The 15,677-nt window shown below is 42.6% G+C and overlaps 1 protein-coding gene across 3 annotated transcripts in view; it reads right to left on the reverse strand.

The window, feature by feature from the left end:
* Positions 1 to 1,374: 1,374 nt before the first annotated feature.
* ephb1 (EPH receptor B1) overlaps positions 1,375 to 15,677 on the reverse strand; it is a 132,551-nt gene continuing 118,248 nt past the window's right edge. For all 3 annotated transcript variants that reach the window (XM_086128719.1, XM_086128718.1, XM_086128720.1), the window contains exons 13-17: positions 9,214 to 9,363; positions 6,825 to 7,018; positions 5,856 to 6,011; positions 4,124 to 5,347; positions 1,375 to 1,774 (exon numbers count right to left, since the gene is read on the reverse strand). In XM_086128719.1, coding sequence (XP_085984845.1) covers positions 5,239 to 5,347; positions 5,856 to 6,011; positions 6,825 to 7,018; positions 9,214 to 9,363 — 609 coding nt within the window. In that variant the 3' untranslated portion in view covers positions 1,375 to 1,774; positions 4,124 to 5,238. The remainder of the gene's footprint in view (positions 1,775 to 4,123; positions 5,348 to 5,855; positions 6,012 to 6,824; positions 7,019 to 9,213; positions 9,364 to 15,677) is intronic.

The following is a 15,677-nucleotide window of genomic DNA, read 5'->3' on the forward strand; positions in this document are numbered from 1 at the left end:
TTCCACTTGGTTTGTAATTCATCTTTAAAAGAAAATATAAGGTCCCCGCCAATCTGTTTTTCATCATTATGTGTGCGAGAAGGGAGGAAACTCGCACACGGCGCTATTCAAGCTAGGATGCCCAATGCTGTTTTTTCTTCTTTTTTTTTTGTAATATTATAATTTTTTTCATAATATTAAGAATGCCTGCCAAAAACAATAGTGGCAAAGAGCACAATTCTACGTATGATGTATTGCCATTTTTGTGTGTCATTGTAGTCAAGCATTTGTATCCTGCCTTGAGTGCAATAAATAATGGGACTTGGCTGAGGTTTTCATCTTTGGATACACTTTCCGTATTGTCGATTTACGAGGTAACTGTGAGATCCAGTAAATGTTTTGGATCAAACATTTAAAAAAAAAAAAGACAGAACATTGGCTGTTTCCCGCACGGAGTTTTGGCGTCCTCCCTTCTTGGGCGCCGGCATCTGCCGGCTACAATATGACGCCAGTCATCAATTATTTGAAAGTCTATAAACTGTTTGGGTTGAGTAGGAAGAGTTGGGACACATCCTCTGTCTGTCATGATCTTTTGACTCACCTCATCAAGCATGTCATTACTTGGGAACCTACTTTTACGTCTGAAAGATGACGACATCACAATCACCTCCTGGAAACTCAAGTTTCCAAGACCACACTTTTGGGAATGTGGAATTTATGCTAAAAAAGTCATGCAGAAAGTGTTAAAAAAAAACACCTATAAAGGCACGCAACCAAGACACGAATTCTACTGTTAGTAATGTACACTGTGTAAAAACTCTTTGATTTGTTACATTCTCTTTCATTGTTTGAAATAATAATCATAATACTAAAAGACAGTTCCATTTTTTTCTTGACTAATGATACCTGTATCAAAAATGTTATTGAAGTGGCATTTCAGGTATTTAAGCGGATGAATGCATCTTGTAAATCGAGGTACCATTGTATGTTAAATATTCTAAAAGTGTATCCTTTTTCTTTTTTTTTTTCATGATCACAATTCTCTTTTCTTTCCACGTGTTTCTTTATTTCTCAATGGCTCCCTTACTGAGCACCACACGCCCTGAACAAACGGCATTGTTGTGCATCAGATTTTGTATTATTTTTGACTTTAGAGAGATTAAATCCGCTATTTTCTGCCCGGCCGTTATTATGAGTGATGGCTTCATTATTATCACTGGTGCAGACTTCAAATGTAAGCAGTCAGTTCTTTGTGAAAGTAAACATTAGACATGTCTGATAAGCCCGCTGTAAAATTACTGAAAAACCTCCCACCTCTATTTTAATGACGAATTCACCTTTTCATATGTTTATATATGAAAAAAAAATAGATGCGTCAGACCATCAGGTGATGGACTTGTTTAGTCAAGGCGTTTATTAGGTGCATTTTAGTACAACAGTTATCCGAAAAGTTACAGCTTACAAACTCTTGGACGTGTACTTTTGTCACAATTTACAAGTGGCAGCTAAACAGAAACGGACCAATAAAGGGAGATGTTCACACGCATACGATGTACCTGTGCCCATAGAAATGTCTGTACATAATAAGGCTCTCACACACACACACACTCTCATCTTCACATATACAAATGTTGACCTGTTCATCCATCGTGTACCATAGAATGGTGTGAGGTTGTGACTGGTTCCCCGGCGATCGTGGGTCCTTCTTCCTCGTCGGCTGCCTCGAACGGCCTCTTCGGTGTCCGTGCGCTAACCCGTGCCTGCGTGTAAAGAGTGTGACAATCCTTTCTAGCGCCTGAAAGAAATGATCAAAAGGAGAAAGTTCCATTTTAGGGCATGATTCAGGTTGTACCCCGTCTCCGACTTAGAAATGACAAGCGTGAAATCGGCAAGTTAGAGAGAACATTTTTGAAAAAATAATCATTTAAAAAGGAGCTCTGTTCAGGTGTTTCCCCTTCAGTAGTGTCATCAATGGGCTCGATATGGAAGGGGGCTCCGAGAGAGACGCCAACCCCCGTCTTTTGCTTTTACCAACCCGAGTGTCATTTGCAGTTTGATAGCGACAGAGACAAACAGAGGCAATGGCGAAAACAGAATTACAGTGTTTGCATAATGAGCTTCATCTCATTCACAGGCTCTCGTGTCGACAAAAGCAAACAGATGAGACTGCACCCAAATGGGAGTGCTAATGCAGTCTAATTGAATCCCACCGCAGGTATTTGTGCCAATCTTAAGCGGCATTTGGAGACCCGCTCATGGAAAAACCTTCACTTTCTAACGCGTCGCGGACGACCAACGGAAGCCTTGCGGGATTAGCACGATTTTTTTAGGGACTCCCATTGGTTTACAATGACGTACGTCGTTGCTGTCGAATGGAAACCTTGTATGTCCAAATATGGTTCGGCCCATTTTTTTTTTCATAATTCCAGACGATGACACAACGTTCACATCGTCCGTCTGATTTTTTATTTTTTTACATGAACAAATGTAAAGTGTTGAAAATAACTTGGATATAAATGTATTAACTCTCTTGAACACTGAAATGGCTAAAATGCTATAAAGCTCCGCCTCTTCTCAGTACGGGAGCTGCGCAGCATTATTGCACCTCAAGAGTGAAAGGCTGTTTTTTTTTTTAACAATACAAAAAACATTAAAGTAATGAGGTACAATTCCAACATTTGAATTTGCTCCAAATAAAACTGATGGACTTTCAAAAAATATACAGTATATCTGGTGAAGAATGAGCAAATAGATTCTCTTTATCCCAGCCGAGGGATAAAATAATCTGCCCCCCCCCCCCCCCCTCCCACCCAAATTGTGTTTGGTCTTCTATTAACTTGTTCTTGCCAACTGGAAGAAGCCTTCATCCACTACAGCTCAAACACTCATACAGGTCTGCCATCATCAAAATTAGAGATTTCTTTGGAATGGTTTAACATGTCTATTTAGATGAAGTGGAAGCCCTTAGGTCAAACACTATCCCTTCCAGGACGCCTGGTCGACCTCTGATTATGTTTTGATTTGGAAACACATTTTCTTCTCGGACTGTTGCCCTAAAACAGTAACGCCATCTCAACGAACATTGAAATAATGTCGTGTAGTAAGTATTCATGAAAAACAAGACAGGGTTTACTCCTGTTATAACATAAAGCCGTTTGAACATGAACACTGTACTGGAGTACGGAAATACATCCATACACTATTTTGTTAGATCATTCCAAAACACTGCCAAAACCAATTCTGGCAACTGTGATGGGCTTGAGTGTCATGCATGCATGACACTAAAAGCCTTTTTGTGCTCATGCAAATATAAACTCCACTGGTCCGCTGTCAGAATGGCATCGGGCATCTGTTGGCAAACGTCAACCCAGATGCTCACTTCGACTCCGTCGAGATGCAAACGTAACTCACTCTGATTACTAGCGCAGCTACGCTTTTCAAACTTGCATGCTCTGCTCCAGCCGGCGCGGTCATGAGCAAATTTTTTGGAGTTGTCTTTTTGTGTCTTGATTTATTTATGTTTTTGTCCTGGTCAAAGAAGAGTCAGCTGTTTCTTATTTTAGGTTCAATGCTGTCAAGGTTACTGTGTTGTAGCTAATGAAAACTAACAAAATAACACAAACTAAAGTAAAAAAATTTGGTATGGGCGTGGACCAGATTACACTGCGTCCGTTGGGTGAATCATTATGTGCGTCAGTAAGAGAGAAAGGTATAAGTACATCATAAGGTTATGTGTACTAGTCGTATCAGTACTTGATGCCAGTATTGGTGAGTACACAAAAGTGAATACATTCATATTGGTATCGGACTGAAAACAAATTGGGTCTCGGAAACTAATAAAACTAATAAAAACTAAACCAAAGCATTTTTGAAAAAATACAAACAAACCTACTTTAAAAAACAAATTGGGTCTCGGAAACTGATAAAACGAATAAAAACTAAAGCAAAGCATTTTTGAAAAAATACAAACAAACCTACTTTAAAAATGAACTCAAAATAACTGGAAAAAAAAAGCATGATAATGATCAATCCACAACCGTCACAGAACACGATATTTTGTGGGTGCTGACAGATCAGTCCCAAACGTTTTAAAACAGCTGTCAGTAGCGAATGAGTTGAGGAGCGGCGATTGGCTGACACTTACCATGAATGTGGGGCGGGCCGAAACAAGGTACCGCCTTCTTCCCTCCATTGCGGATGGGTGCGCTGCTAACAAGCACGAGGAATAAAAACAGAAAACTGTACAAAAGTAAGTGCTCACCAGCAAGAGACAGCATGTGTACATCCATATTAAACATGAGCTCCCATAAAATGCTTCTTTTTTTTTTTTAGAGCTCCTACACAGCAATTTTCATGTCGCTCTACAATACCAATACTTCACTTTTTTTTTCTTCTCTTTTTAACATATCCGTCACCCCAAGGTTGAGTCAAGTCCTTTACACCTGTCGCTAGAAGATGTACAATCCCCAAGTCCATCCATAAAAAGGGATGCAGGGCATCTCGGGAAGCTACACAATGCATGTGTCCATCCAGTCTTTTTGCCTAAAATGCAAGCAGAGAGTCCTGTACATACACATTCATGAGCATCACCTTCAATATGAAGGTCTATTATGAAAAGATATAATCATATTTAGCAAGAGATAAACATATTTATATTCTCTGACCGCGGGCAAGGCCTCCCACCCACGAATCTACAGGTAGTGTAAAACGCAAGACTGAGTCGTCTCGCTGCGGGGGATCAAAAGACCAAAAATAAATAAATAAAAATAAAATTTAAAAAATGGAAGCTAAAAGATGACGCGAGCAGTTCAACTGCAAATCCCTGTATTCTTCTCCCCCTAATTACTCCTACTGATTACTTTAGTATTCTACATACTGAACTCTGGCCAGGTCAAGGCATCTTCATTGCACACGAGTTAAAAACAAAAACAAAAACCACAGATCACATGTTGTTTCTATAATAGTCCGGATAACAGAGGTACAACAAGTAATCCCGACTACTGGCGAGGAATTCCCCCATTTGGTCAAAAACCACCACAGTTTTTCCTTGTGTGTCAAGCGTGGACCCTGAACTGCTCCGTGTGGATTTTTCTAAGCGTGGAAGTGTAGACCCTGGTCTCCTCGTGTGGATCAGATTAAGACAACGGTCTCGACCCTGCCGCGTTCCGACAGATCGGGAGTCATTCGAGGGCCGCTGTTGGTGATATTGGTGGTGGTCCTCTGAATGCTGCCCGCTCCGTGGCACGGCGCCCCCTGTTGTCATGCCATAGCAGTGGGCGACTGGCTCATCTGCACCCTCATGGACTGGATGTTGCTCAGGATCTTCTTTTGGTGTCCGGCTAAAGTCACGCCTATTCGCAGCAAGTCCCTGGTGGTGTCAGAGGGTACAATTTTTTTTAAATATTTTTCCTTATTTCCTGGTGAATCTTTTTTTATTTTTTTTTATTAATATATATATATATATATATTTTTTTTTTATACCAGAACGGTATGGAAAGCTTGTGGCAACAAAACATTTACGTTGAAATGGTAACTTTTTGGCTGTACAATAACTGAGGAATTTGATGGTGACAGTTTGACTCACTTTACCTTCTATGATGTGTTAGATGGAAATTATTTTGAAATTCGAACCATTTGGAAGTCAACCAGAATCACAGACCAGATTGTATTCAACGTGGCTTTTCAATGTATTCACATCTTGTTGCAACAAAATGACTGCGTTAATGACTTCTATATTTTGGTGCATTTTTGAGTGTCTCATTCAGCATGTTGGCTACCGGGGTGAGAGTTTTGTGCTAAAAATAGGCACACTTGACTTGAGTGAGCCCCTCAAGTGTCATACGGGCTTTGAACATGCACATGCTCGTCAAACTCACTCTGAGGTCATTTGAGCCACCAGCTGCAGGGACGTGAAGCCCGAGTTGAGGAAGTTGTCTCGGTATTGGCTCATCTTGATGGCACCGAGCCAGTCTTCTACGGAGCTGAAGGTGTTGAAGTCGGGTATGGATCTGTCTAACAGTGGCTGAGAAGGCCTGCAGCACAATAAAACAAAGAATTGATGTCGTGCTATTTATGGTCGCGATACAAGGTGGATTTCCATTGCGGGTCGTACCATCCATTCACACTTTTTGGAAACAATTATTGAGTTCCGATAACAGAAGTGCATCAAAAATGCTGCACTTGCAAGTGCGAGATAATATGTGATTATTTTTTCAAAGGTCCTCTTCGCGTGGGTTTCGAAACAAGTATTTTTTAAATTTGGGATGGGTGGGGGTTAAAGTTCAAGTGTTGCTCCACCATTTGTGTTCAAACATCACTAAACACAAAACACCGGCATATACAGTCGATGCTAATCATGAGCTGATCTATGGTGTTCCCCATTACGTATTAAGCTAGTGGCACTTGAAAGCATGTGTAAATCGCTACCAGAATCAGAATCATCTTTATCGGCCAAGTATGTCGAAACACACAAGGAATTTGTCTCCGGACGAACAGGCTACACTAGTATGATCAATAACAAGCAACTATGATAAACGGGGACATGACAAATAAGTACATTTTATGAATAATGTATATGGTTCCTGGCAAAGTGAACACAATTCAACTGGGAGTGGATTTAAACTAGGAGAGTGAGCAACCAAATCCAAAATAAACAGAGAGAATGTGAAATGCGGGCGATGCATCATGGGTGACTTGCAAGCTTCGCACTACGATCGGGGGAAGGGTCAGGTATGATGCAACCGACAGCAACCGCAAGCAATGGGTTAGTGTGGACGACGTGGCGCATGAATGCAAACAACCAACAAGGCATGACGTCACTAACTGGATTCGTCTTCTCTACTCACACTGCGGGGATGTTGGCGACCGCTTTGAGGCTGGCGGGGTTACGGATCATCTTGTCCAGAGTGCTGACGATGTCTGTGAAGCGAGGCCGGACGTTGCGGTCCTTCTGCCAACAGTCCAGCATGAGCTGGTGCAAAGCGCTGGGGCAGTCCATAGGCGGCGGCAGACGATAGTCCTGCTCGATGGCATTAATCACCTGCGGGACACGCCAGGGAGGTGGAGGTTTTATCTGCGCTCATATTGAGGGAATTTATCATTGCTTGCACCCCCCCACCCCCAAACCCCCGTATTTAGAACTAATTGCACATCCGCCCGTCTGATCCTGACATGGCAACTGTTCTGTTCTGTTGTGATACATCTACTCCCTCAAAATGAAGTATAGCCTTCATTTCGCAACATAGTGCAGGCGAGACAAAATATCGCTAAATATTGACAAATATTTAGTATTTATTACATATGCAGGAATTGACAGCGCTTTCATTCCTTTGCGGCTCTGCATAAGTGCACAGTGGATTCATTTATTTATTTTAATTCACTCCAGTGCAATACATTTTTTACGTCCAGTTTGGTTGTATTTGACTTTTAAGTGCAGTTTTTAAATTTGAATCCGGTGCAGTACATTTATTAAGTACATTTCAATTGTATTCAGCTTTTCGTATAATATTTTGTCTTTTACAATTGTTTGTTTTCAGGTATTTCTTTAGGTGCATTTTGATGTAACTTTTATTTGTGATACATTTTCAGAGACCCATTATTTAAATACGTCTTTTTTCATTTTCCCGTAAGTGAGCTCAGTGGTCACATTTTAAGTGAATCGTTGTTTAAATGCAATTTTTATTCATTTTCCCGCAATTGAGCCGTTTGGTCACGTTCAAGTCATGTCTACATTTTCTAGGCTCTGACAATAATGTCAAACAGACATTTTGGGAAAAAATCTCTGCTTTGTTTTTGATGAATATTACTTATGATGTGACTGCATTTTCACATCAGTCATCTTGGTCGCGCGTGGCGATGCCGACATCATTGACAGATTTTCACATCTTTATGTTTTAGTCCGTGTTTTACTTTTCTGTACATTTTCTGTCTGCGGATTTAATTTCCCATTAAAATGCATCACTGTGAGATAAGAACCGGGTGTGAAATTGAGTATTAAAGATACTATCATGAAAAAAAATGAAAAAAACGTTAGACACTGGTCTGTACTCCGCTGCATAGTTGAAGCGCAACTCGGCAGAATCTTGATAAATGATCCATAGTGAAGTTTGGTGTTTGTGTGTGTTTTTAAAATTGTGTGTGTGTGTGTAGAGAGAGCGGACAGCCGGGCATGCTGAGTGACGCCAGTTGCCGCCACGACATTGGCCTCAGCAGTTTGCCGTTTGCTGCTGGCCCACTGAGGCGGCATCTGTTGCATTGGATGGTCCTTGTGGAGCAGCATCCACTGAGGCCTGATGGTCGCTTTGGTAGCTTACAGAGAGAAATCGCAGAGTTTGGGAAGAGTTCCAAAGTTTGCTTGTGTTTTTACGCGTGCAGGATCCAATCCAAAACGGACGCAGGAAACAAAGCCGCCCTTCGTAGACTGCGCTCAAAAATCTCTCCGGGAGGTAAAAGAGGGGGAGAGTGGGAGTGAGATTTGGCTTGGAAGACGTCCTCGCTCAAGGACATCGTCAAAGATAACGTAAGATGGAGGATGATACAACTTGGGATTTATGACCACTTAACTATTTCATGCGCTAAAATCCTTGATAGTGTGTGGAGTACACGTGGGTTGAATTGACCATTTTTGATTAGAAGTTGTTGAATTAGCATCATCTATTATCCCTTAAAAGGGGCACTCAAAGCAACACTTGGAAATTATAAATAGTAATGAGATGTCTTTGTTTTTTTTCCCATCAATATTTATGTTCCACGTGATTTTACTCATGATACATTTATTTGGAATTTCTGACAGGGTTCACATTGTTCTATTGCCTTATATATATATATATATATATAATATTCCTTTACTTAGCTTTTAAATGTCTTTCACTGCTTTGTTTGTGACTGCTTTTAAACGGTTGACTTTTAATTATGTGAAGCAGATTGAGTTATCTACCTCCCTTAAACAAAGCTGCTTTTATTTAGCGTTTCTTTTAATATATCTTTTTAAACGTATAAGACGAGAGAGTATGAGTTCTGTTATTAAGATGGTGTAAGATGTATTTCCATCAGCTTCATTTTATTTTTCTTGGAGGAACCGTTATTGTTCGATAATATTACGGACATATTGAACATTTCATGGAAACTGGAAAATTAAAAAGGACTAAATGGCCATCGAATGTGCCACTTCGAAACCACGGCCCGAGTCCTTGAATTTGTTCCGAATTCGTTATTATTATTCTGATTATCACTTACATCCTGATTGGACATGTCCCAGTAGGGCCTCTCTCCAAATGACATCACTTCCCACATGACAATGCCATAACTCCACACGTCGCTGGCGGACGTGAACTTCCTGTATGCGATGGCCTCCGGCGCAGTCCACCTCACAGGGATTTTTCCACCCTGACGAGAAAAAAAAAAAAAAAGAAGAAGAGAAACAGCTCAGTCATCAAAACTTGTCATTTGCAATCATTTTTGAGATGAGTTTTATCTCAATGTCTCAAGTTTAAGCTTCAGGTCCCAAGCAAGTCCAAGTCATTTTTTCCCCTCACATGCAGTATCTGGTTTTCATTAAGAGGGAAAAGACAAAGAAGGTCCAACAATGAGATGAGCGGCCGATTTCTAACTCTTCCGTCGAAACTTGATGTGTGTGTTTGAACACGTCTCAAGTGGCGTCTCAAGTTGAGTCTCGCCTTCTTTACTTTTTGTCAAGTCACAGGTCATCAAAACAGTGACTTAATTGGAGTCCCTTGGACTTTCCTCCTTCAACCTCTACCGCTTCCGCCCTTGCATCAATTGGGACATTTACAGAAGATTCGGCAATCGTCTCGGGGAAAGGCTCCCGACAGCGTTTGCCCTTCACGCATCGACCGATGACGTCTTCCCGCCCGCGCTTTAAATGAAAGGAGATAGGCGTGGGCTCCTGCTTAAAACATCCACTGCGTCTGCTTGTAATTGGACTACCTGAGCCTCCGGCGAAGCCATGCGATCTCTTTTTATTGAAACTGACGGCTGCTTGTCCAATTTCCCAAATAGGCACGCAGAGGCATTGATAGTTTTTGTGTAAACAGGCAGACTGTCAAGCTGCGTATCTTGAGCCCACCACTGGTTTAATAATGCCAATTAGCCCAACCTGAGAATTCACAGATAAGCCACAGTTGGATACAGACACAGAGGAAAAACAAACCAGCCTGAGCGAGGAGGCTGGGAGGGGACGGAGATGGGTGGGGGGGGGGGGGGCAGAGATGGGGATGAATGCACACAATGAATAGTAATCCAGCCACAGTTTGTCATGCCGGTGAAAAGTAATCTTAAAAAGTGTGATCACGCCGCTAGCTTGAACGTACACTCTCGTCAAAGGGAGTGCACGGAGGTGTTGAAAAGGCGTTTGCCCAGGACGTCGATTTCTTCAGGGTTGGACTTTTAAAGGGGTGTTGGCCTGCAGACAGAGTTCACATTTGACCCGGGATGTGCATTGTTGTCGGTGCAACGCATACGCACGTAGACACACATCCACCGTACACACTTTTGCCAAGTTAACCAGTTTGAAAACACAGAAGCAGTCCACGTGTCCGCTCTCTACTTTGCAACGGGAACTCAAAACACTGAGAGGGAGAAATCAATAACTGGAGGAGTTTAGCTCAAGTGACTTCAATGCTTTCGCCATCAAGGTCTCATCGTCACTTCATGTCACGACGCACGACAGCGGTTGGAACGTTGTGTGTGCAAGTCGAGAGAAGGGAAGAAAAATTCACACGAGATTCGGGTTGAAATTTCAACGCTTGCCGTGCAATCGACTGCAAAGTTTCCACCGTAAACAGAGAGTCACTTGGGGTAAAACATTTCATTTTCACACATATTCCAACTTACTTAATGTCACTATCTCGCTTCTGTTTTTGCTCCATATTAATATCAGATTTCACACTGCTGCATCCCGCTTGGATACAAGCTGGAATGGCCCGGGCAAAGACACCGGCTTTCACAAAGAGACCGACAAGTAATAACATTTCCAGGGCAGCCGGGTCGGGAGGCAGCAAAGCAAACCCTCCGGTAATTACGGCTGTGGGCCGGTGATAGCGCTGCCGAAAATCCTGCTTTCATAAGTCCCGAACGGCTCCCGCTCTGAAGAAAAAAGAAAATGATAATAGAAAAAGCAAAAAGTGTGTTTGACACTTTCCTCAATAGAGAGAGAACCATGTTAATACCAAGGTGAGTTGGGTGGACGAAAAGTGATGACGGGAATTAAGGCGGACTTTGTGTCAACAGAAAAACATCAAGTGGTTTGTGAGCGCCCCCCCCCGCCCTGAGGAAGCAGGGAGGAAACTATTTGGATGGGTTAGAGACAAACAACCATCCGCGTTCACACTCACACCTAAATACAATTTAGAGTGTTCAATCAGCATGCCATGTATGTTTTTTGGAATATGGGAGGAAATCGGAGTACCCGGAGAAAAACCCACGCACGCCCGGGGAGAACATGCAAACTCCACACAGGAATGCCGGAGCTGCGATTAAACCCACGACCTCTGCACTGTGAGGTCAACGCGCTAAGCACTGGATCACTGGGCCGCCGACATCAATATAGTAAAGTACAATTAAAAGTTGTGCATCTACACCAACACAATGACAGAAAATACCGACAGCAGTGACAAGGACAGGGATGTATTTTCTATCAACACGATTTGCTGGTTGATTGTTGCGGCAAAATCAAAAAGAAAAAACAAAAAACAATTTTTATTTTTATATTTTATCCTTGAGTGCACATGAATGTCGACATAAAGCACCAAAAGACACTTTGCTGCCTAAAACAGCGACAGTAACATTTGTAGGTCCCTTCTCCAAGTAGTCAATGTTACGACACATTTACTGCATCAATAAAAGTGAGACGAATTACGCTGAGACTAGAAACAAACAAAAAAAAAAGGAAGGTATTACATCTTGAGTCAGAATGGTCCGACATCAAATGAATATGAAAAATATGAGTAAAAAACACCACTTGAATATCAGGCATCCCTATTAGGCAACAAATACCGCAAATCGTAAAAAAATAAATAAAAAGAAACTCGGAATCCGGCAATTTTTTTTTTTCAATTTGCAATTCCCGTCTCCTATTTCCTCCACTCCCGCAATTCAGTAATCCATTTCCCAACAATGAAGCCTCAAATGGACTTGAGCACATTTATTTGCCCACGGAGAGAACTCCGTCAACATCTTTTTAATGAAATCCCGAGAGCAACCCATCGCTTCTGGATGTTTGGCCCAAAGTGAGCGGGATGGAGAGACGCTTTTGCGGAGGGGAAGAGTGACAGCAAGATGAAGAACGGAAAAAAGCAAAGGTGGGGGGGGGGTGGGGGGAGGCTCATGGGGGAGATGCTGGCTTTCTAAGCCACCCGCGGGAATTTCTGGCAAAGAGGATAGGCGCGGGTCTTTTAACACTTCTATGGTCGAGTCATGCACGGTTGCAATAGAAAAGCTTTTTTGCGTTGTCGACGTGTACATGCTTGACGGCATGGTGCTATGTCGGCTCTATTCACCGAAGAATTCTTGAAATATCCTCATGCTGCGCCTGAGCGAGGAGCGTAATATCACACAAAATGGTCATCTATGAAGAAAAAAAAAAAACCTAGATAAATAATGTGCACTTCACACCGCGCCTCCCAAGGTTAATCTCGGCGAAAATGATTGACAGCCCAATAAACTCCATTATTATACTTGAGAAAATGTCTTCCAGATGACCGCTATGCGGTCACACAGTAGAAATATCTATTTGCTTTCATTTCTCAGCAGACGAAACCCGATTCCCGATTTTGAAAAGTACACGTTTTTACATTGATTCCTTTTTTTTTTTTTCGCTCCAGCCTTCACAGCTCATTAGGAGGAGGCAAACTTTGCCAGGATTAACATTTGTCATACAAAATCAGATGGGAACTTGGCCTTCCATCCCCTACTTGCTTATTCTGTGTTGTTACAACCACATGAATAGTATACGCTATACATGCACACGGATGAATGAACATAAGCTTGAACATAGGGAACGTAGGATCGTGTCATGTCTTCTCAGAAGATTTTAACCGCTCTCCAAATTGCACAACTTGAGAAGCACGCATTTCCTCAAGCTATCCGTATCAACTGCATGTTCTGATGTGCTTGAATTCGATCATATTTGGCGGCTGCGTTGAATACAAGGTGCCCAGACTAATTTGAGCGATTGCGTGCTCATCTCAGACCGACCTTGGCCTGATAATTCATTTACAGCGCGTTGAGAATAGGCGGCGCCGCTCTTGTAAATGAGTCTTACCAAACTGGAGCACATTATTAATTTTTTTTTTTCCCCCCACTATCTTTGGCGGGACAGCTACCGGACGGGAATGTCCTGAAGGACTTTCTCCAGGTTGTCATGTCGCCTCCAAGTCATTCATTTGAAAGATTTTTTTTGTTGCTATGTGGACAGTACTTGAAATGTACATGTACTGTAAATAGACAGTCAAATTAATACATTGCCACTATTGCGGGGGAAACCTGTGTCCATATTTGCTCAATATCATATTCGCACCCACCATTTTTTTGAAAGTCTGGAAAATCAAATTTTAAGGATGTTAAATTTTTTGGGGGTAATATCCTGAAAAATAATGGTTTGGGAGATGCGATTACTCTGCCCAAAAGCCATGACATGAACTGAATTCAAATTACACCGGCGATATGAATCCACCTTGAACGATTTAATGGAACACAAAACTTTCAATTGCTTCACAAATGCACCGCAACAACCGACACAGATGGTGGATCAAGGTCTACTCTATCCTGACTCTGGCAGCACGGCGTGGGTAGGGGGCGTGGGGGTGTCTTGGTTGGAAATCAAAGTAGAACGTTTGGAAGTTTCTCCCAACTGGTAGCTACAGTGTCATCATTTTTATTTTCCCCATATTCTCTATTATGTGTGATTTGGTACGATTCTGTGGTTCACGGCAGGTATAAATTCAATGTCTTTCAGGAATGCAGTTCCCAGAAGCGGTACTCCTAGCCTCTGCCCAGGTGGGGAAGCCAGATACAGGTCGTCGTGTTTGGTCACTGCACCGGTGACTCATGCTTATCACGGGGGTGCGGGGGTGGGAAGAGAGAGGAGGACCGTCGCGCCACATGCGTACTTTGCATTCGTTTACACCGCTGGATGAAAATAAGCATCTGTGCCCGTCACCAATGTGGTAATTTGGAGTCAGCCCATGCTAAGAGCCGACGAGAATAACAGCAAAGCCATTTCATTTGATTACATGACTCTTCTCAAGCAGCATGATGCCTGCTCCAGACACTGAATGTTGCATTTATGTTGCACTAGAAGGAAGCATATATTTAACCTCGCCTGCGCATGTGTGAACAAAGGTTCTTTATTTCAAGATGAAAAATTGCCTGAAGTGTCAGGCCTTGTAGAACGACTGACAAGAATGGCAACAAAATATTTATTTTTTGTCTTTACCTTCACCTACCATCAAAGGCTAGACAAAAAACAAAAACAAAAACTATGTGAGCTTCCTTAGCAGCACTTAAAAATATCTATCGGGAGTAGTTCAAAACTAAATATTTATTTGGGGGGTGGAGCCTATCCCAGCCGTCTTCGGGCAGTAGGCGGGGGAAACCGGTTGCTGAACCGGTTGCCAGCCAATTGCACGGCAAGACGTATTTAACAGTTTAATTCCGATTTAAATAGTTTATGAGGACGGTCTCCTTTTTGTGTTTTGTTTTGACACTGAGACCCTCAAAATAACTCATCTATACACCACTTCATTGAAAAACTGCCCCTGAAACTTGCATTCCACAAACAATATGCAATGGAAAATGGAGCCCGGGGCAGGAGATAGGGTGAAATGATGCAAAATAGCAAGCAGCCAAGTGACAGAAAACAGCAACGCATTTCACAACACAGCGCGAGCAGTGGAGCGGAGCGCAGAGAATGTCAATCGGGTCGCAGGGATTTGACGGACGAGCTTTGTTGCGAGCTACGTGTGACCTCGCCTTTCAACCTCTCTCAGCCTCAATGACACAAACAAACACGGCCACAGGAAAAGGCACCCAGGGAATGGGTGGCGGGGGGGGGGGGTCGTCATACAGCACGGTACTCACAAACATACACAAATACGCATTCTCTGAGCAATGTTAACAGAATGTGAAAGGCGGGTGGGCATGTTTTCCACATTATCAGCTGAGTCAGTGGAAAGAAAACAGCAAGCAATCAAAAGATTATGAGTACTTATACGTCACGACATCCAATACAAAGACTGTGTCGAAAAGTGTGTCATTCCAAGAGTAGGAGTTTTTTGCAGAGGGGCTTGGAACCGATTAATGGCATTTCCATTCATCGCAGTGGGCAACAAGGATTTGAGATACAAGCGTTTGAAGTTACCGGCGTGGTCACGCAACAAATTAAACCCTCTGAAGGCACCACCGTATCGTGGTGGGAATTCTACTCCAAAAGGAATTGAGGAGTTATGTGCTTTAGCGCGATCAGTCTTGTCGACGGTTTTACGAGCCAAATGCCTCCTGATTTTGGTGAGCGTGCTACAGAGCGCTAAGGGCAACCCCCTTGGATGCGAAAACCCCGCAGCATTGCCTCGGCGTGAAACCATGTCCACATTAAACACGATGACCAGCGGGTCCCTCTCCTCACCATACATCGCTGCGGCAGCGCGCGCACTGTAATTGCTCTGCCAACAACTGCAAAGAAG

This window comes from Hippocampus guttulatus, chromosome 14, assembly GCF_054856545.1.
Source record: "Hippocampus guttulatus isolate MCC_2025c chromosome 14, RoL_Hgut_1.0, whole genome shotgun sequence".
NCBI lineage: Eukaryota > Metazoa > Chordata > Actinopteri > Syngnathiformes > Syngnathidae > Hippocampus > Hippocampus guttulatus.